At 41.0% G+C, this 23,615-nt stretch overlaps 1 protein-coding gene across 6 annotated transcripts in view; it reads left to right on the top strand.

Moving 5' to 3' along the window:
* Positions 1-23,615, top strand: part of pde1cb (phosphodiesterase 1C, calmodulin-dependent b) — a 128,330-nt gene that overhangs the window by 17,317 nt on the left and 87,398 nt on the right. The window contains exon 1 of one of the 6 annotated variants that reach the window (XM_047368560.1): positions 8,195-10,963. The exons of 4 other annotated variants lie outside the window; for them this stretch is intronic. In XM_047368560.1, the coding sequence (XP_047224516.1) occupies positions 10,863-10,963 (101 nt within the window). In that variant the 5' untranslated portion in view covers positions 8,195-10,862. Of the gene's footprint in view, positions 1-8,194; positions 10,964-23,615 lie in introns of those variants that run through there. One more of the 6 variants, XM_047368561.1, reaches the window with a different exon arrangement.

The following is a 23,615-nucleotide window of genomic DNA, read 5'->3' as shown; positions in this document are numbered from 1 at the left end:
GGTACGAAGGAAGGTTCTACCGAGACAAGCTGACTTGAGGGAGATGCTACTGGAAGAAGTGATGACTAGAACGCATTGATGTTATTGCTGCAAAAGGTGTGTTTTTTGTTTAACAAAAGCAAAGTTTGAACAAAGTATTCATCATTTCAATAAAATACTTCCATATTTTAAAAACAGAATTCTTCCAAGTGAACACAAACTTGCGAGTGGTTGGGTGATTTGTTACACAAAACCTTGCAAAAACTGTTAAAATATATAATTTGCTTTAATTTTCCTCCTTGAAATTAAGTCAAATTAAATGAATCCAGGTAGAAGTAATACATTGCATGCATAGGACAAGATGTTGCAAATTATGAGTGTGCCTGTAAATGGGTAAATTAGCAACTTTTACTTTATAAGAATATTTTATTAGAATCCAGCTGAGTTTAAAATTAAATCCGTTGTGACAATGACCCATCCTTTATTACCATTATTATACCTATATGTGGAAGTATTTACACTTGTAGGTTACATCAGCTCTTTTTTTTGGATTATACTATCTCCATTTAGCCTGTGTTTACTTTTTAAATAGCTCTCAATCTTGTCCCCACTTGCTCCTTCCAGGAGCTGTGGGTGTCTAACTAATGATCTTATAGAACCTACTGCTCTACCTGTTTAGACTGAATAGACTGAACAACAGCAAAGAACATTAAGCAAAGCAAATCACGTTAAAAGGTACACAAATATACAGGTCCTTCTCAAAATATTAGCATATTGTGATAAAGTTCATTATTTTCCATAATGTCATGATGAAAATTTAACATTCATATATTTTAGATTCATTGCACACTAACTGAAATATTTCAGGTTTTTTATTGTCTTAATAAGATTATTTTGGCATACAGCTCATGAAAACCCAAAATTCCTATCTCATAAAATTAGCATATCATTAAAAGGGTCTCTAAACAAGCTATGAACCTAATCATCTGAATCAACAAGTTAACTCTAAACACCTGCAAAAGATTCCTGAGGCCTTTAAAACTCCCAGCCTGGTTCATCACTCAAAACCCCAATCATGGGTAAGACTGCCGACCTGACTGCTGTCCAGAAGGCCACTATTGACACCCTCAAGCAAGAGGGTAAGACACAGAAAGACATTTCTGAACAAATAGGCTGTGAAGCAGTCATTTATGCAAAAGGATTCCCGACCAAGTATTGAGTGCATAACTGTACATGATTATGTGAAGGTTGACGTTTTTTGTATTAAAAACACTTTTCTTTTTTTGGTCGGATGAAATATGCTAATTTTGTGAGATAGAAATGTTGGGTTTTCATGAGCTGTATGCCACAATCATCCGTATTAAGACAATAAAAGACCTGAAATATTTCAGTTAGTGTACAATGAATCTAAAATATATGAATGTTAAATTTTCATCATGACATTATGGAAAATAATGAACTTTATCACAATATGCTAATATTTTGAGAAGGACCTGTATTCATCAGGTACTTGGAAATGAGGCTGCAATAGGCCACCAGTGAGTGAATAGATGCAAAAAGCACATGGTGACCAGGTAGGGCATCGAAACTCTGATGAAAGACTACAGAAATCCTGTTAAATTTGAGACATTTTATAAGTGCAAGTCCATAAGAATTATCTTGTGGCATTTTGCACCAACTTATATTCATGTTCTGATGTTTCAGAACATGAGATCAATCTAGTCAGCCACTGGATGTTGTTTAGATTATGCTATTAGTAAATTGCATTGTTTATTTCAGACTTGGTCCAACCAAAGGACCTTCATACTTCAGAAATATATATTTTTAGTAAAACTCAGATAAAAAAGTTTGAGAACAATTCTTACCTTGTGGATCTTTTAAACCATAGGTGAAAATAGCATCCCATCTTGTGGAAAAAAAAAAGCTTTTTCTTTTTTACCAAGATTGTTTCCCTTCTCCCGTGTCCCCTGGCCTTTGACCTGTTACCATCTGTCTTGGGAGCAAACTGATGTATCTTTCCACTTCTGTAACCCTGCAAATAAATAAAGCTTTATGGTCGATTGCCCTCAGTTGCTCTTACTTAGCTTTGTATCTCTACTGATTCCAAGAGAAATGAAGTTTAGGCAGGGGTAATCATATTTTTTGATAGATGATCTCCAACAAAATGTGGTCATTACTGTGAAGGCGCTTGCTATTTTGATGCATAGCTGTCCTTATCAAGCAGCCTGGAAATTTAAATGAGATTTGAATTTTTCATGTACCTCCAAATAGCTGGGGCAGTTAATGTCTTGATTTTACTGTGTGAGCTACGTACGAGCCTCAGCAGAGTTAGTACAATGCAATTTCCATCCGGTCCTTCTGTCTTAGTCATACAAATTTATTTGCAGATGACTTAATTCTCTGGGGCCCTTTATGAGCACTTGTTATAATAGTAATTATATTATATATATATTATATTATCATTAGAAGAAGGAATGCAATAGGTTTAGGATCTTGCGCTAATCCATTAGTCGAGAATTGAAATTAAATGTTTGCTATGTGGATAAACATTCTCTTGCAGACAATCACTTATGCAGACGGTTATTGTTTTGGTATATCCAAACCTCCGTCATGGTCGCTGCCAAAGCTTTTAGCTAGTAACACTTTCCACTTTGTTTGCCATCTAGTCGAGTTGACTCATGCTTCTTCTTTGCTTTGTAACTAATACAGAAAATTGTTACGAATTACATTTGAATGTCCTCTCTAGTCTGTTAATTAACACTTAACTTTATGGCTAAATTACTTGGCAATAATGACGTATGACATAAAACATGCATAAAAATGTAATAAGATGCTCAACTGTGTTGTTCCTTTCTCTACCTGCTGTTGAGTTCACCATGGATTTAGCTGGCAAGTCGGAGCTGCTACTATCTAAGTTAAATATAGTTTAGAATATTAAAAAATATATATTATGCATACATTTTGTCAAGCAACCAATAGCAAAGTAACTTCTAATCTAGTAATTAAGTATATAATTTTAGTCTGAATAAACTCTTGAAAAAAGTCAGTCAGTCATTTTCTACCGCTTATTCCATAGTGGTTCGCGGGGAAGCTGGTGCCTATCTCCAGCAGTCTACGGGCGAGAGGCAGGGTACACCCTGGACAGGTCGCCAGTCCTTCACAGGGCAACACACAAACAACCACGCACACACTCATTCATGCACCTAAGGGCAATTTAGAGAGACCAATTAACCTAACAGCCATGTCTTTGGACTGTGGGAGGAAGCCGGAGTACCCGGTGAGAACCTACGCATGCACGGGGAGAACATGCAAACTCCATGCAAAAAGACCCAGAAACAGAAAGAGCGGTAATACAAAGAACTACACTCGCGCTGACCTAGGGTGAAAAAAGTGCACATGTATTAGGAGCTTCCATTGAATTTTTTAGGGCTCTATTAAAATGTGTTGCAATATGCAAATGTAGATAAAAAGGTAACAATGTTTTGCAAACTGCCATTAGATAAGCCCCAATGCCAGGTCAGAAAAGTTATCTTGGATTTGTCATCTAAAACCATGTCAGATTGAATCATGAACTACACTGATTGTCTCACTGTTTATCGAATGACAGAATATAAAAGTGAGTTTACATTATAGAGGTCCATCTTAGTAAATGTTAATTTCATTAATTTCATTTAATTTTATTTATTCATTTTGAAATGTAAAACTACATTCATTATACGCAGTTTATTTTTGTAGAATTTGATTATCTTAGCTGTCAGTCAGGGAAAATCTAAAATTGTATTTCCCAGAAGACCAGAATATTGCATAAGAAAAAGAAACAAATAGTTTTCATTACAAAAATGCCATGTTAGGTCCATGTCATGGCCTACAAAATCAGGTGGAAGACTGCTGACCTGATTGCAGCCTTCCACCTGATTGTGTAGGCCTCTGGCTTACCTTCCATATGGAGAGCGTCTATGACCAGCAGACAGTCATAGACGCTCCCCACATGGAAGGTAAGCCACAAAAAGCTCATTGCTAAAGGAGTTGGTTGTTCACAGAGTGATGTATCTCAGAACATTACTGGGGAGTTTAATGGAAGGAAAATCTTTGATGGAAAAGGTGCACAGGCTAAAGGGATGATAGTAGTGATGAGAGGATTATGAAGTAAAGCCCATTCATGAGTTTGGGGGAGACACAAGGTGTAGACTGCAGCCGTAGTCAGATGTAGTTGGTAAAAAAGAAGAAAAAGAACGGGACTATTGCTCAGTGGTCCAAGTCCACTTTTCAGATGAAAGAAAAGTTTGCATTTCATGGTCCTGTAGTCTGGAGGAAGAGTGGGAGATCCACATAATCTCCAGTGCAATGTCATCTGCTGGTGGTCAACAGTGCTTTGTAAAATCCAAAGTCAGAGCAACCTTGTACCTTTAAAGCACTTCATGTTTCCATCTTCTGACAAGCTTTATGGAGATGTTGACCAGACCAAACAATGCAAATGAGCTGAAGGCAGCTATTAAACCAACCAGAACCTGCTTGGCACATTTTCAGACCCACTGGCTGATTGCACTTATGTCACAATGGTGACATATGGTGCAGGAATTTATGCAAAAGGTGCTCCAACCTAGTGCATGTACTGTACAATATGCTGAGCTTAAATAAACATTTCTGTTTTAAAATTCTGTTATTTATTAAAATCATGCAATATTTGGATTGTCGTTTTCAATTGAATTGCTGAAAGCTTTTAGCCTTTCCTTTCTCTTCTAATTCATTGAGATATAACTGTTGTGAAAATAGTTGATTGGTGTCTAATATTCTAAAGTAAATACAACAGAAAGATACTAAGTGAAGTTTTAGAAGTGCATTGTCATTCATATATACATCTACAGGTCCTTCTCAAAATATTAGCATATTGTGATAAAGTTCATTATTTTCCATAATGTCATGATGAAAATTTAACATTCATATATTTTAGATTCATTGCACACTAACTGAAATATTTCAGGTCTTTTATTATCTTAATATGGATGATTTTGGCATACAGCTCATGAAAACCCAAAATTCCTATCTCACAAAATTAGCATATCATTAAAAGGGTCTCTAAACGATCTATGAACCTAATCATCTGAATCAACGAGTTAACTCTAAACACCTGCAAAATATTCCTGAGGCCTTTAAAACTCCCAGCCTGGTTCATCACTCAAAACCCCAATCATGGGTAAGACTGCCGACCTGACTGCTGTCCAGAAGGCCACTATTAACACCCTCAAGCAAGAGGGTAAGACACAGAAAGAAATTTCTGAACGAATAGGCTGTTCCCAGAGTGCTGTATCAAGACACCTCAGTGGGAAGTCTGTGGGAAGAAAAAAGTGTGGCAGAAAACGCTGCACAACGAGAAGAGGTGACTGGACCCTGAGGAAGATTGTGGAGAAGGGCCGATTCCAGACCTTGGGGGACCTGCGGAAGCAGTGGACTGAGTCTGGAGTTGAAACATCCAGAGCCACCGTGCACAGGCGTGTGCAGGAAATGGGCTACAGGTGCCGCATTCCCCAGGTCAAGCCACTTTTGAACCAGAAACAGCGGCAGAAGCGCCTGACCTGGGATACAGAGAAGCAGCACTGGACTGTTGCTCAGTGGTCCAAAGTACTTTTTTCGGATGAAAGCAAATTCTGCATGTCATTCGGAAATCAAGGGGCCAGAGTCTGGAGGAAGACTGGGGAGAAGGAAATGCCAAAATGCCAGAAGTCCAGTGTCAAGTACCCACAGTCAGTGATGGTCTGGGGTGCCGTGTCAGCTGCTGGTGTTGGTCCACTGTGTTTTATCAAGGGCAGGGTCAATGCAGCTAGCTATCAGGAGATTTTGGAGCACTTCATGCTTCCATCTGCTGAAAAGCTTTATGGAGATGAAGATTTCATTTTTCAGCACGACCTGGCACCTGCTCACAGTGCCAAAACCACTGGTAAATGGTTTACTGACCATGGTATCACTGTGCTCAATTGGCCTGCCAACTCTCCTGACCTGAACCCCATAGAGAATCTGTGGGATATTGTGAAGAGAACGTTGAGAGACTCAAGACCCAACACTCTGGATGAGCTAAAGGCCGCTATCGAAGCATCCTGGGCCTCCATAAGACCTCAGCAGTGCCACAGGCTGATTGCCTCCATGCCACGCCGCATTGAAGCAGTCATTTCTGCAAAAGGATTCCCGACCAAGTATTGAGTGCATAACTGTACATGATTATTTGAAGGTTGACGTTTTTTGTATTAAAAACACTTTTCTTTTATTGGTTGGATGAAATATGCTAATTTTGTGAGATAGGAATTTTGGGTTTTCATGAGCTGTATGCCAAAATCATCCGTATTAAGACAATAAAAGACCTGAAATATTTCAGTTAGTGTGCAATTAATCTAAAATATATCAATGTTAAATTTTCATCATTACATTATGGAAAATAATGAACTTTATCACAATATGCTAATATTTTTAGAAGGACCTGTATTTCCTTAATATAAATAATAAAGTATAAGATTTCTCTATCTGAATATATTTCAACTTTTTTCACAGGAAATGTGCTAAAAAGATATTTCAGGTATTTGGTGAGATCTTTAAATACTTTTATGGCCTCTAACCTTTGTTACCTAGATTTGTATAAGGCTGTACCTATACAAATTTCATTAAGTTTTTGCAGTGAGCTGATAAATGATTACCGAGAAGAGCATCGGGAGGAGTAGGAGACAGTAAATATAGTTTGTATCCATCAATTTTTTTGTACTTACTAAATCCAGGGTCAAGGGGTTGCTGCTGAGCTCAAACGGTCAGTGGGCAAGAGGGGGTAGGGGTACCGCCAGTCCATTACAGGGCAACACAGAGACAGAAAGACAACTATGCACACGCACACACACACACGCACACACGCACACACACACACACACACACACACACTCATACCCAATGGTGATTTAGAGAAACAAGTTGACCTAGCATGCATGTTTAAAGGCTTTTATAAACCAAACAAACTAAAGCTGGGTTGAAAAGATGCCAAGTGATGCCTGCTGATTACTGTAATTGTACTGGCCTCTAAAACAGGTTTTTGTAGCATTTAACTGTTAGGTATTGAAGTAGAGAGCACTCTAGTTAAAACTGCTTGTGTATTCTCTTGTATTCTGCTCAAAAAAGCTGTTATTCACATGCAACTTAAACTGCATTATATAAACTTATGTAGTTAAAGGTAAAACAGCATACATCAAACAACCCTGTTCTCCTGGTATGAAAGGATCTTTGACCTGATGGTTCCATTTTCCCTCTACAAATCACATCTTGAGAAAAACAGCTTAGTTAGTTTTTCTAAATGACCACTCAGAGCATGGCTGCATGGTGGTGCAGTTGATAGCACTGTTGCCTTGTAGCAAGAAGGTCCTGGGTTCGATTCCAGCCTGGGGTCTTTCTGCATGTAGTTTGCATGTTCTCCCTGTGCATGTGTGGGTTCTCACTGGGTACTCTGGTTTCCTCTCAAAGACATGCCTGTTAGGTTAATTGGTCACTCTAAATTGCCCTTAGGTGTATGAATGAGTGTGTGCGTGGTTGTTTGTGTATTGCCCTGTGATGGACTGGCAACCTGTCCAAGTTGTACCCTGCCTCTTGCCCATAGACTGCTGGAGATAGGCACCAGCTCCTCCACAACCCACTATGGAATAATTGGTAGAAAATGACTGACCACTCAGAGCATGGATTAATTGCTCATATGCACTCATTAGTGATAGTTTCCTAAACAAAATGTCACAATTGAGAGAGAAAGCTATGTCTGCCAAATGGTCTGTGGAAAAAAAGGTGTTTCAGAAATTATCCTAGTTTTAAACAGATTTTAGTCTAATGTTGGAAGGTTTCTTTTCTGTTTTTTCCAATAATTTTAATGTTTTCATGTCATACAGCCTGCATTTTGCACATTTTTATTTTTTGCTTAATGGACTGAAGTTAATTGGAAAATTGACCCTTATTGAGCAGAAGACATTTCTTTCTGTCTGCTATTTTACATCATTATCTCCCGATTTATACCTCTTTTAACTCTCAGCTTCAGTTGATGTTTACATTTCTTGAGCTTTTGTCGCAAAAATCTAACCCTGTTTAGTGTCTGAAATTCACATACAGATGGTATTTCACATCCGGTACATGTGGTGGAAACCTGTGTACAGCGTGCAGACATGAAGCTGCTGCTCCCTAAGCTGATGTGTCATTTCTGCTCACGACTTGGAATCCCCTTGGGCCAGCATACCTTCACAGAACACAATAAACGCTCTGCTATAAAAGAGGATACTAAAAAGAGGAAGACACTGAAAGGTCGAGAGAAAGTGACATGGATTAGTGCACCTTTGTGAACATCACTAGACCCATGGCACTCAGGCAAACCCCTCTCCTCTGTCATCACAGAGGACCCATCTCAGCAGATGAAAGCAGGACACTCTTTGAGGTGTCCCCGGGCATTATCCCCGCATCCTACATCAAGTAATTGAAAGACCTGAGAGCGTTGCGGGGGCTCGCAGAGGTATGGAAAAGATCAAGAGGGACTGATTGAGTTACAGGTTTTGGACAAGACAAAAGAAAAGGAAAACATGATGTTTGTTTATTTGGAAGTGCTTTTCAGAAACTTACATATTCTCATAATTGCCTACTTAATCTAATCCACAACCAGTTTTGATATATGTTTGGCAATATTGTCTTGATCAACCGCATGGCTGTGTCCAAGTTTAAACTATCTCACCTAAATTGTCAAGATCAACTGAAAGAGAATATTTTAGAATGGCCAGGAACAATCCAGGAATCACCATAATTCAAGTTTTCCTTTTCATCAAAATCAAAACTTTGAATTTTACTGAAATGTACAGCGGTCCGAATCGTTTTGTTTTTTTTGACAGACAAGACAAAGATTGAGTTTTTTGATCACAATAACAACGATCATGTTTGGAGCAATGAATGATGTGCAATATTTGTCTCCCAACAAGAAAATTAGTTCATTGATCAGGCCTGGTTTGCATACCATCTCCATCAGCTGGGCCCTACCCCTTTTCAGGCCAACTGGTGAGAGCGACAGCACCCAATTTCACCAGGTTACTGGTATAAACATAACAAAACAGTTTTGGTGCTGAAAGTAAAATGTTGTCTGAAATAATTTATAAATTTAGATAACCAACATAATATGACCAATTTCAGGCTGTGTGTGAGACATCCATAGTGATTTATTTGTTATTATTGCACATTAACTGTTAAGATAATTAAATCTGATCCTTCTAACTGTAATCTCGAACCAGCCAATTTTTTGCTCTCCATTGAAGAAGAAACCCCCTCCTAGAATGCCCCAATGTCACTCCTTACTGGCTAATCTGTCGGCTTAGTAATAAGTAACGCGCACAATGTCTCAACTGATAAGCATGGTGGTGGCTGCATCTTGCTTTGGGTCTGTTTCTAAGTGCTGGTGCATCGCACCAAGTGGATATAATGAGAAAGAAGGATGACTACCTCCTAATTCATCAACTGTATCTCACTTTGACTAATATGATAGCAGACACTTTAACAAAATTGGATGTCTAAACATGGATGTTTATTTACACCATGTTTTGCATATATGCATATATGGGTTTCATAAGGCACAGTGAGAGAACCAACCAGCTCACTCAAGATGTTGAATTTGATGATTATTATATGGAATAAAATATACAGATTATCTTTTATTTAACACTCACTTTTAGTAAAACAGATTCCATTAAAGTTGTAGACATGAGAGTCATTATGAATACAACCCAAATTTAAACCTTGCATATTATCTAACCAAGTAAAATATTTGCATACATACTGATTTGTTGGAAAACACTATGGTGTCTGTATCTTTGTTAATAACAAGAAGAGAAAGAGAGAATTGTGTATGTTTTGATGTTTGTATGTGGTGGGATTGAAAATAAGAAGGTCCCACATGCACTCACTGGATCAAAGTAATCTCTGTCAAATCAGTGTCACTGCTCTGTCTGCATGCTATTTAATCCCTTTTGCCATGGCTTTTAATATGTTGTAGAGCCAATGTATTATCTACATTTTAGATGAATAAACAGAACATACAGAACTAAAGATTAGAAGCAATGGTCTTCATCCCTTACGTTGATCATCTCCAGAGAGATCTCTCTTTGCTTGACGATCATCTAAAATCTTAAAAAAATGTGTAACCTTGTTGAAAAATAAGGTAAACTCCCAAGTGTTGAGGTTCTGGGGCTTTTAACCAGAAAATTTGCTTTATTAACTTAAAGGTCTTGCCCTTTCACTCTTTTGCATCTCTATTTATTTTTTGTCCTCCTCCTCCGTGGTCTTCCTCTGAATAAAACCGAACATGGGTTCTCATTATTGGTCTTGCTCCTCCCTCTCTTTGACTGAAGCCGTATTTCCCTCCCTCCAGTTTATGAGGAGAGCTCAGCAGTGTGCGTTAATCCCGGATTGCACTGCCCTGCCGTCTGCATCCCGTTGTTGCTGGGAGAGACTGGCACAGCTCCAGGATCCCTGTGCTCACACCAGAGAGAAGTGAACATAAGACAAAGAGAAAGAGAGAGAGTAAAACAAGGAAAAGAGCTGCTGTTGGATTGTCACAGCTGGTTGAGTGGTGTGCTGCACTCGGAGTTATTGGGTTTCAGCCACATACACTCTCTCATACTATAAGAGAGGAAAAGGAGAAGAATGGCAGGCAGTTTCCTGCAGCGCTGGTTGCAAATTTAAAACAAGGAAGCTTCGGTGATATCCTGGATTTCAAAACATTTTACTGCCTTCTACGTGTTGCATCTTCCTTACTCCTCGGTTTTTGAAGGGATTTAACTTTTTTTTGTTTTAATTTTTTTAAACGGTCTCTTGCTGCCTCATCTGGAACTCTGTCTGATATGGAGTCCCCCACCAAAGAGATTGAGGAGTTTGAAAGTACTGCCCTGAAGTACCTACAGCCGGAACAGATAGAGAAGATTTGGCTCAGGCTCCGTGGACTGTGAGTATATTCGCTTTTACTCTTTTTCATCAATATAAAGTGTGAGAGCCTCAGGATATTTGAGCTAAACTTTAATTATTTTATCACTACTTACATTAGTTTAGTATATATTAACGAAGGGTGTACAAATTGTCAGTGTTGTTAGATAAACTAACCCTTAATATATTTTTTAGTTTAATTGCCCAGTGAAAACTGACAATCAAATCAATATGCAAATAGAGCAAACAATTCAACAGATAAGCTGCAGGGTGCTATATCTAATTCAAATTTGTGCAGGTGTTTTGTCTTTATTTCACAAAAAGGCAAAAAAAAAAAGCCTTTTGAGAATGAATAAGAGGTTGACTCAAGTAAATTTAAGCCCTTTTCTCAAACAGGTCGTAGTTTTGGTATGCACTGTGCAAGATTGCATCTTTTGATGTCATGTTTTTTGTGACATGCAGGACACACCTTCTTGAGGCTTAGAGATGTTTTCAAATCAAACATATCATTGTTTGTGCACTTGTTTGTCATACATTTTCAATGGGCATCCATATCATTTATTCCTAAACGGTACAAAAACAGGCTTTAACAGCACATATCTTGTTTGTTCCTGTATCTATAGAGATAGGCCCATCCAAAACTATGCCCTCTGAAGTAGAGATACACTGATTAGAGATTTGTGGCTAATTTCATTAAGCTCTGACCTGCTGATTGTCATTGCAATTTCTCACTCCAAAACACAAGCTTTTTGCTCCCTCTAACTTAATTTTCAACTAGAGATTATTTACAAATATATGAAAATATTTTTGTATATATAGGGGTTGGACAATGAAACTGAAACACCTGGTTTTAGACCACAATAATTTATTAGTATGGTGTAGGGCCTCCTTTTGCGGCCAATACAGCGTCAATTCGTCTTGGGAATGACATATACAAGTCCTGCACAGTCGTCAGAGGGATTTTAAGCCATTCTTCTTGCAGGATAGTGGCCAGGTCACTAGGTGATACTGGTGGAGGAAAATGTTTCCTGACTCGCTCCTCCAAAACACCCCAAAGTGGCTCAATAATATTTAGATCTGGTGACTGTGCAGGCCATGGGAGATGTTCAACTTCACTTTCATGTTCATCAAACCAATCTTTCACCAGTCTTGCTGTGTGTATTGGTGCATTGTCATCTTGATACAAGGCACCGCCTTCAGGATACAATGTTTGAACCATTGGATGCACATGGTCCTCAAGAATGGTTCGGTAGTCCTTGGCAGTGACGCGCCCATCTAGCACAAGTATTATTGGGCCAAGGGAATGCCATGATATGGCAGCCCAAACCATCACTGACCCACCCCCATGCTTCACTCTGGGCATGCAACAGTCTGGTGGTACGCTTCTTTGGGGCTTCTCCACACCATAACTCTCCTGGATGTGGGGAAAACGGTAAAGGTGGACTCATCAGAAAACAATACTTGTTTCACATTGTCCACAGCCCAAGATTTGGGCTCCTTGCACCATTGAAACTGACGTTTGGCATTGGCATGAGTGACCAAAGGTTTGGCTATAGCAGCCCTGCCGTGTATATTGACCCTGTGGAGCTCCCGGCAGACAGTTCTGGTGGAAACAGGAGAGTTGAGGTGCACATTTAATTCTGATTTTGGATATAATCTGGGTTAGCCACCAAACATCCCTTTCAGACAGCTTCCTCTTGCATCCACAGTTAATCCTGTTGGATGTGGTTCATCCTTCTTGGTGGTATGCTGACATTATCCTGTATTATGTTCTTGGTTTGGATTGGACCAAAGTGCAGATAAGAGCTTGGCAGCCGCATGATGAGAGGAAGACTTCTCTTTAATTAAAGGTCTCCAAAACGTAACCTAATCCAGCAAGTACAAACATGAGTCGAGCCAAAAACTTACATGTGTACATAGTTCTCTAATGTAGCAAAACTGAACATAAACAGGGGAAGTGAACGAGGAATAGTGACAGAGGAACCAGCGGGGAACAAAGAACACAAACCAACTAATATACAAGGAGAAAACAAAGGCAGGTAATCACAGGAACTAAGAACAGGTGTGACAAGCTGGCATGGAGGCAGAGGGGACAGGTGGAACTGATTAACAACACAGGGAAACAGAACTAAACAAAAGTTAACACAAAACACAAACCAAGTCCAAGGATGTCATATCATGACATAACACCCCCCCCCCCTCAAGGTCGGATCCCAGAAACAAAAAACAGAGTTCAGGCGGGTGACCAGGAGGTAATACCCAGCAGGCACAGAGTTCAGGCGGGCAACCAGGAGGTCGTCCCCAGCAGGCACAGAGTTCAGGCGGGCAAGCAGGAGGTCGTCCCCAGCAGGCACAGAGTTCAGGTGGGCAACCAGGAGGTCGTCCCCAGCAGGCACAGAGTTCAGGCGGGCAACCGGACCTGCACCACAGAGTTCTGAGCGGTCGGCAGCGAAGCCGTGGAGGTCTGCGGCGATGTAGCCAGCGAAGAGACCGATGATCCGGAGGCTGGCAGCGGTGAAGCCAGCGGCGAAAAAGCTGAAGGTCAGGAGGCCTGCAGCGAAGGGGTAGGTGACTAGGAGGTCGACGGCGAAGATGCAGGTGGTCAGGAGTTCGGCGACGTGGCCAGAGGAACCCAAGAAGCGAGGTCTTCGGAGGTCTGCGGCAAGGATGCAGGTGTCTCGGAGGTCTGCGGCGAGGATGCAGGCGTCTCGGAGGTCTGCAGTGCAGCACCCAGCGGCGAGGATGCAGGCTGCCCGGAGGCTGGCGGCAGAGATGCCAGGCAAACCCACGAAGCGAGGAGTCAGGCGGTCTGCAACGTGGAAGCAGGTGCCTCGGAGGTCTGTGGCGAAGCCAGAACCACGGCAAAGACTTGGGCCTAGGCAGGGCCCGCAGAGGCTTGGACCTGGTGTCCAGCTTTGGTGTGTCTGGCAAAGAGTCTAGCTGTGGTGTGTCAGGCAAAGAGTCTAGCTGTGGTGTGTCAGGCAAAGACTGCAGCTGTGGTGTGTCAGGCAAAGACTGCAGCTGTGGTGTGTCAGGCAAAGACTCCAGCTGTGGTGTGTCAGGCAAAGACTCCAGCTGTGGTGTGTCAGGCAAAGACTCCAGCTGTGGTGTGTCAGGCAAAGACTCCAGCTGTGGTGTGTCAGGCAAAGACTCCAGCTGTGGTGTGTCAGACTGCCCAGGAGCACAGTCATTGGGTCCTAGAGCCAAGATCTGAGGCGGTCCGTCCTCAGACCCCTCAGGAAACTAGGATGAGAGGCGGTCCGTCCTCAGACCCCTCAGGAAACTAGGATGAGAGGCGGTCCGTCCTCAGACCCCTCAGGAAACTAGGATGAGAGGCGGTCCGTCCTCAGACCCCTCAGGAAACTAGGATGAGAGGCGGTCCGTCCTCAGACCCCTCAGGAAACTAGGATGAGAGGCGGTCCGTCCTCAGACCCCTCAGGAAACTAGGATGAGAGGCGGTCCGTCCTCAGACCCCTCAGGAAACTAGGATGAGAGGCGGTCCGTCCTCAGACCCCTCAGGAAACCCAGAAACTAGGATGAGAGGCGGTCCGTCCTCAGACCCCTCAGGAAACCCAGAAACTAGGATGAGAGGCGGTCCGTCCTCAGACCCCTCAGGAAACTCAGAAACTAGGATGAGAGGCGGTCCGTCCTCAGACCCCTCAGGAAACTCAGAAACTAGGATGAGAGGCGGTCCGTCCTCAGACCCCTCAGGAAACTCAGAAACTAGGATGAGAGGCGGTCCGTCCTCAGACCCCTCAGGAAACTCAGAAACTAGGATGAGAGGCGGTCCGTCCTCAGACCCCTCAGGAAACTCAGAAACTAGGATGAGAGGCGGTCCGTCCTCAGACCCCTCAGGAAACTCAGAAACTAGGATGAGAGGCGGTCCGTCCTCAGACCCCTCAGGAAACTCAGAAACTAGGATGAGAGGCGGTCTGTCCTCAGACCCCTCAGGAAACTCAGAAACTAGGATGAGAGGCGGTCTGTCCTCAGACCCCTCAGGAAACTCAGAAACTAGGATGAGAGGCTCTGTAGACCCGGCAGCAGGCTGTGAGTCCAGCGGCTTGGCTGCATGCTGTGGCTCATGAAGCTTGACGGTGGACGGCTGTGGCTCATAATCCTTGGAGCTCTGTGCTGCTCTAACGGCCGCAAGAAGAGGGTCGAAAGGACCTCCAGCAGAAAGAGGAGCTGGAGCGTCGAGCCATCCCTCCGCAATGAATTCGGCCTGTAGAACAGAGTGCACCAGATTCAGATCCTCTGGATGATCCATTAGATGAAGCACAAAATCACAGCAACGTCCCTCCATGAAGTCCTTTTTCATTTTCTCCAGCCTGGCTTGAACCCAATTCAGGGCTGGAGGCTGCACCGGCGATCGGTGACCTGCAGAGGGCGCTTGGTGACCACCCACCAACTCCGGGGAAAGCGGCTGCGAGGAGGCCATGGCGGATGGACCCACCGTAGAAGGGTTGGAGGCGCCCATCCGAACTTCCCCAATGGCCACTGTTCCGCGGCAACAACGTCGTCCAGGGCGGGAGCCGAACCCTACGGGAAATACGGCCGCAGCAGGATGGCTCCGCAGGAGCCACTGCTGACGTGGATGGCTCCGGCAAAGCAGCTGTGGGCAGGTTAAGCTCGGCCGGAGCTGCTGTAGCTGGGGTGGAGCGCTTGCGGCGAGGGCGACTTCGGTGTGAGGAAATTGACGTGGCTGAGACTGTCGGAGGCAAACTGGAGCGGATCCGACCCAGTATGAAGGCTGGAGATACCGGCAACAGGGGCAAAGGTAATATCTCCACCTCTTCTCCGTAAATCCTCCTCATTTCCTCCTCCTGCTGTACCACCCACTTCTTCAGCTCTTTATATCCATCTGCTTGGTCCTGATACTGGCTGGTTCCTACTATCACGTTCTTGGTTTGGATCGGACCAAAGTGCAGATAAGAGCTTGGCAGCCGCATGATGAGAGGAAGACTTCTCTTTAATTAAAGGTCTCCAAAACGTAACATAATCCAACAAGTAAAACATGAGTCGAGCCAAAAACTTACATGTGTACATAGTTCTGTAACGTAGCAAAACTGAACATAAACAGGGGAAGTGAACGAGGAATAGTGACGGAGGAACCAGCGGGGAACAAAGAACACAAACCAACTAATATACAAGGAGAAAACAAAGGCAGGTAATCACAGGAACTAAGAACAGGTGTGACAAGCTGGCATGGAGGCAGAGGGGACAGGTGGAACTAATTAACAACACAGGGAAACAGAACTAAACAAAAGTTAACACAAAACACAAACCAAGTCCAAGAATGTCATATCATGACACCCTGGATACCGTGGCTCTTGATACATCACAAAGACTTGCTGTCTTGGTCACAGATGTCCTCTTTTGAAATCTGGTATGTTACCCATAATGTTGTGTGCATTTCAATATTTTGAGCAAAACTGTGCTCTTACCCTGCTAATTGAACCTTCACACTCTGCTCTTACTGGTGCAATGTGCAATCAATGAAGACTGGCTACCAGGCTGGTCCAATTTAGCCATGAACCCTCCCACACTAAAATGACAGGTGTTTCAGTTTCATTGTCCAACCCCTGTATATATATATGCTGCTGTGTGGTGGTTTGAGGTGACACTGATGCCAAAAATGGATAACTTGACATTTTACTCAGTAACTTCCAAACTGAAGAGTGTTGTTGCCAGCACAACCCCATCTTGCTTACATCTAGTATGTTCACTGATTGGAGAAATATTTGACTTTTTAGTTTCCGACTGTATTCCAGGATGATTAGAATATCATCACTGATAAATTTGATGGCAGTAATATATGACAGGAAATAACTTATTTAGACTAAACTAAATTAAACATTGGCCACTCCATCAAGAAAATTACATCAAATCATTTAACGAAAAAGAAAAGAGAGAGAATAGTTCGGCAATGCTCTTAAGCACTGCCTAATGCAATTATGTAAAATACCTCCTTAAATGCAGAGTGCATTTAAGGAGGCTTTTGCTACAGTTTTTTCTGTTATCAAATGCGATAAACGGATTCCTTCTGTCTGTTCCCACTCGCATGCACATTAGGTATTAGTTGCAAATTGTGCAATAAAATGATAGCACAATATATTGTTTATCATCTACCTTTAGGTGTTTTATGAATACCTAATGATGTTCTTTGGTCATACTGAAGTTCGGAGACTTTTACAAGGTTCACAAACCTACAGGCAGTATTTTAATATTTAGTCCAATCATCTAACCAATCAACACCTTTTTGACCTGTTCCCCTGGGATGGGAGCCCAGACTTACTTTGCATGTAACTTAAGTGTGAATTTTGTTATTATCCATTTTCCTGTTTCATCATTTTTACTCAGCAAGGGAAAGAGGGGGTATTGTTCCTTGCATGGTTGACTTCTGAAAGGAAATGACTAATGTTATTGTGGGAAATATGAGAGAAATACATTTTCCTTCTTCACCAAAGGTGGGGACTCTGTTAATAAACTTAGAGAGAGCTGTTCAGGATTTTCAGAGCTCATGCCCATGATTTGACATGACTGTTGGTCTTATGAGCTCTAATTTTACAGTATTTCACTCATGTTGTCATTGGTAATAGTTTCTCTGCTATGTGAAAAGCCCAGGATGTGAGTCCCTCTACTTTCATCTGTCACCTTAAGTTTCCCTGAATGATTTCATTGTCTCTTCAATTCGGTCCCCATCATAACCATCTGTCTTTTTGGATAATTGACAACCAGTGAGTCAGATGATAGCAGTGAGAGTATTTTGATATTATTTTTCTTCATCCAAGATTAACTCTAGTATTCTTGTTGTTCAAAGGCCTCCTGTTGCATGTCAGAGACAATATTAGCCTTTAATCTTATGAAGAGAGTCAGCCCCCTCACATGCTGATGCTTCATGCAGTGGATGGTGTGTGTATAGCAGGGAAAGATCAGCATTATGCAGTGTGTGTGTTAATATTGGGGAAAGTTTCACTGCTCATATGATGATGTGGATGATGGAGAGTGAATGTGGGTTTGAGAGTGTATTTGATGACGCCCTTATGCGCTGCCAGCTTATCCGTGGAGATTTGTTTGGCAGCTGTGTGATTTATGTGTGAGTGTCGCTATCACACCACAATCTCTGGCACACCAATCATCTACAGATAGACAGGTAGAGGATTCACTGTGGAGAGTTTTTTCTCAGCTCCACCTTAAGCGAAGTAGTCTAAAACCTGGTGACATCTTCTCAGCATGGGATAGCAAACAAAGGTTTCTCCTTCATAGTATTTACATTTAAAAGTTTAATACCTTCTGTTATTTTAAGTTAACAATAAAAAAAAGAAAAAAAAAGGAAAAGAAATTCAGAGTAGGAACTCAAAAAGATAAACAACCCTTACTGCCTGAATATATTGATATACAGGTCCTTCTCAAAATATTAGCATATTGTGATAAAGTTCATTATTTTCCATAATGTCATGATGAAAATTTAACATTCATATATTTTAGATTCATTGCACACTAACTGAAATATTTCAGGTCTTTTATTGTCTTAATACGGATGATTTTGGCATACAGCTCATGAAAACCAAAAATTCCTATCTCACAAAATTAGCATATCATTAAAAGGGTCTCTAAACGAGCTATGAACCTAATCATCTGAATCAACGAGTTAACTCTAAACACCTGCAAAATATTCCTGAGGCCTTTAAAACTCCCAGCCTGGTTCATCACTCAAAACCCCAATCATGGGTAAGACTGCCGACCTGACTGCTGTCCAGAAGGCCACTATTGACACCCTCAAGCAAGAGGGTAAGACACAGAAATAAATTTCTGAACGAATAGGCTGTTCCCAGAGTGCTGTATCAAGGCACCTCAGTAGGAAGTCTCTGGGAAGGAAAACGTGTGGCAGAAAACGCTGCACAACCAGAAGAGGTGACCGGACCCTGAGGAAGATTGTGGAGAAGGGCCGATTCCAGACCTTGGGGGACCTGCGGAAGCAGTGGACTGAGTCTGGAGTAGAAACATCCAGAGGCACAAACCTACAGGCAGTATTTTACACACAGGCGTGTGCAGGAAATGGGCTACAGGTGCCGCATTCCCCAGGTCAAGCCACTTTTGAACCAGAAACAGCGGCAGAAGCGCCTGACCTGGGCTACAGAGAAGCAGCACTGGACTGTTGCTCAGTGGTCCAAAGTACTTTTTTCGGATGAAAGCAAATTCTGCATGTCATTTGGAAATCAAGGTGCCAGAGTCTGGAGGAAGACTGGGGAGAAGGAAATGCCAAAATGCCAGAGGTCCAGTGTCAAGTACCCACAGTCAGTGATGGTCTGGGGTGCCGTGTTGCTGCTGGTGTTGGTCCACTGTGTTTTATCAAGGGCAGGGTCAATGCAGCTAGCTATCAGGAGATTTTGGAGCACTTCATGCTTCCATCTGCTGAAAAGCTTTATGAAGATGAAGATTTCATTTTTCAGCACGACCTGGCACCTGCTCACAGTGCCAATACCACTGGTAAATGGTTTACTGACCATGGTATCGCTGTGCTCAATTGGCTTGCCAACTCTCCTGACCTGAACCCCATAGAGAATCTGTGGGATATTGTGAAGAGAACGTTGAGAGACTCAAGACCCAACACTCTGGATGAGCTAAAGGCCGCTATCGAAGCATCCTGGGCCTCCATAAGACCTCAGCAGTGCCACAGGCTGATTGCCTCCATGCCAAGCCGCATTGAAGCAGTCATTTCTGCAAAAGGATTTCTGACCAAGTATTGAGTGCATAACTATACATGATTATTTGAAGGTTGACGTTTTTTGTATTAAAACACTTTTCTTTTATTGGTCGGATGAAATATGCTAATTTTGTGAGATAGGAATTTTGGGTTTTCATGAGCTGTATGCCAAAATCATCCGTATTAAGACAATAAAAGACCTGAAATATTTCAGTTAGTGTGCAATGAATCTAAAATATATGAATGTTAAATTTTCATCATGACATTATGGAAAATAATGAACTTTATCACAATATGCTAATATTTTGAGAAGGACCTGTATATATATATTTTTGCTGTCTAACAGTTTCTGAAAAAGGTAAGATTTTTATTTTGTGAATAACACAAAAGATACACATCTAATTATTTAGTATGCAACAGCCGTTAGTGTTAAACATAAGCTATGTTGTAGATCAAATGAATTTTTGAGCAAATAGTTGCATCAATGTGGAGTGCCACAGAGCCGAGCTGTTTGTGGCTCTGCTGAGGTTTTAGGGAAGCCCAGGTTGCTTTTAATTGCATTCTTGGATTTGATGTCATCACTGTTGCCATCTCATCTTCCTCTAATTTCAATAAAGCTTGTCAGCAGAGGGAGGCATGAATGACTCTAATATTTCCCAGTAGATGACTGTGCTGACTTCAGACTTGATAAAACAGAAAACCAGAAGAAGCCCAATAGATTTACTTTCACATTACGGCAAATGCTTCAATGCTCTGCTTGATATTTATTTTAAAAAAACTTTATTAGAAACTGCTTTGGGATTATTTTAATTGTGCTGGACACAGAGACGGAAACGAAAAGGAAAAAAAAATTAAAAGCCAGAAAGGGAAAGAGGTGGGGCAAAAAGAAAAAAGGGAGAGAAGAAGAAAAGAATAAATAAAGGAGAGAAAGAAGGATGATGAGAGTACAAAATAAAACCCTAGAAGACTGCTTCTACACCTACAGAAACCTGTATATATCTATATATGTCAGTGCCTTCCCACTCTTGCTCCAGATTCTAGGACTTTGATTTCCAAATGAAATGCAAAACTTACCTTAATACTAAAAAAGGGACTTTTGACCACCGAACAACAGTCCAAACCTTTTTTTTCCTTAGCCCAGGTAAGATGCTTCTGATATTTTCTTTGGTTCAGGAGTGACTTAACAGAAGGAATGTCACAGTTGTAGCCTATGTCCTTCAATACCTCTTGTGTGTGGTGGCTCTTGAAATGCAGATTCCTGCAGCACTCAACATGTTAAGAATGAAAACCAAAACTTTTTAAAACCTTTCAAGGCAGTGGTTAACCCTGTTGCTTATACACTCTTTTTCCTTCCGCACAACTTAATCAGCAACAATTTGCATCAGTCAAACTAATGATTAACTAATAAAAGGAATTGCAAAGGACAAGCAATAACAAGGATTTTTCAGAAGGCAATAAAGGAGGATAATGAGAAGGATAAACTTTAAAATGAAGAAAATCTATTGTTTTCAAAGTCATTTAAATAACAAAAGAAAAGAAGGTGCTTTCTCATTCAAATCACTTGTATGTCTAGTAAAATCCCCAATACAGTCAATTTAATTAAGCTTAAAGTCAACTTAAAACACTGTGTGTAAATGATACAACCATCAACAATTCATTGCACTCCTAGTAAAGATGCAAAAAAGCCTTACATGTTGTAGAATTCTTAAAGGCTCAACTTTATCGCTTTTTTGAAAAAGTTAACCTTTAATAAAATTCAGCATTTTTACTGAAATCACACATCATTTTTGCACACTTTTGTAACAGAATTCCTATAAAATAAATAATGCTGGGCAATGTCCAAACTTTAAATTAGTAATCCAAAAATGTTTGTTTCTCCTTGGTATAAGTATGATGTGACACACTTCACTCAGTCACTTAGTTTAAAATGGGAAAGACAAGATAACATGCCATTCAAATATGGCTAATGTTTGCTGATCGTCATCACTCAGGTAATGGCAACTACATAAAGGCTACTCACCGAAACCTGCTCGTGTCTCTATTTGCAGCAATAATTTTAAAAGCTTAAAACAAGGTAAAGTATAACAAACAGGGTTGGATGAGGGCACAATGCACAGTGATGCAATTATTTCACTTGAGTAAAGAACTTGTTTACTGTGTTCTATTAGTTCTGGTTAAATCAAAATATCTGAATAGGGCGCCACCAAAACACCAAGAACAGCCTTTTAGAAAATCCACACTATGGACTTAACAGCAGAGATGTATTCATGATCTTTATTCAGTAATTACAGTGCTTTAAAGAATCATCTGACCAACCTTACCCAATGTCCTTTCTATGCTAAGGACATGGGATACAAGCTGATAAAGGTCTTTCCTAATTACCCACACAGCAAGGTTAGTAAAAGGGGTGAGAGGGTAAATATTAATACCTGTGTTTCCCCACGACCTTCTAGATTCGTATCATTATTAATCATATCTCAGCATAAAACTCCTTCTCTTCTTTCTTCTATTATTCTTTAAATAATCGATGAGACACATATCTAACTATGGCAATTAATCTAGTTTTAATTTTAATTGCTTGATGGCCCAGGGATGATTGATTTATCCTTCTTTTTCACCATAAGGGAGCTTTTACAATTTCTCTCTGGTAGAATAACCTCCTTAGCTTGCAGTTTTACACCGAGCGCTGAAAGGTTGAGACAGAAAACGACTGAGAAACAAATCAAGTTAAGTGCTGTGAACTGTACCTGACTTGAATTTAAATCTATGCTTGCAGTCCATGGTACATTGGTGTGTCGGAATGAGGTGAGATCCTTCCTTGTATTCAACCACCACCCCCTCAGCTCCCCAGTTTCCCCTTACCCATTTCTTTTATTTTAGTTTACTGTCATGGGGCAAATATGTATGTATGCATGTGTGTATGAATTATCTTTTAGATCCACGCTGTTAACATTTCATGGAAGTCTGGGTATTTACAGGCTAAATGTTAAGGAAAGTGATATGACTGTTGGATTGCTCATAAGAGTTTTGTATGTGTTATGGCAAAGGCAGTCAGATGTCCTGGGTGGCAGGTGTGTGTGTATGTACGTGTGCACACATTTTATTTGCATACCACTATGCCTCTCTGAATCCACACCTGCTTAACTGATTGTAAGTATTTGCAGCCTTTTTTGGGAGGGGAAGGCACAGTGAATACACTGCATCCTAAATTAGACAATGAGCCATTTATAGATGTGGACAGATTTGTTGGTACCCCTCCACAATAAAGGAAGAAAAATGAAACCATCTTCTAAATCACTTAAACTTCATAAAAATCTATAATGTCTTATTTTTTTTTTAAATAATTTTTATTTATTTATTTTTATGTCTTATTAGTAATATTTTTATATTTAGTCATTGCTTTGATAATCGTTTCAGCTGAACATTCCATACAACTAAACAAAAAATATAACATGGTCAAAGAGAGATTGCACCCTTAATTTTACATTTTGTGACAGCACCTTTGGGAGCAATCACCCTTAACAAGGAGTCTCTGTACTTTACTATGAGATCTGCCAAAAGGTAGTTTGCCCACATTCTTCCTAGACAAACTGATCAAGCTGTCTTCACATTGAAGGTCTCTATGTTGCGATTTTTGAATACATATAAATGCTTAATAGGATTAAAATCTGAGCTCATGAAAGGTGATTTTTTTGATTTTTGCTTTTTTCACGGGTCCTGTTGCGGACTTTTAGGCATACCGTTTAGAGAAGCTGGTTGCCTACATGTGTAAAGGTGGGTTTGCTCTACAAAAAATATATCAAGACTTTATAAAATCATGACTAGATACGATACAGCATCAAAGTAGGTGGACCACACTGATATAATACAAACCTGGGTTTGTATGACTGTCAACCATTTGGATTATTTGAGTGTCAGTGGATGTGTGTGGGTGTGTGTAGGTGGGTGGGTGAACATATGTGTGGAC

Source organism: Girardinichthys multiradiatus, chromosome 6 (assembly GCF_021462225.1).
Source record: "Girardinichthys multiradiatus isolate DD_20200921_A chromosome 6, DD_fGirMul_XY1, whole genome shotgun sequence".
NCBI lineage: Eukaryota > Metazoa > Chordata > Actinopteri > Cyprinodontiformes > Goodeidae > Girardinichthys > Girardinichthys multiradiatus.
The sequence above is the reverse complement of the archived record's forward strand: the minus strand, read 5'-3'. Positions and strand labels throughout refer to the sequence as shown.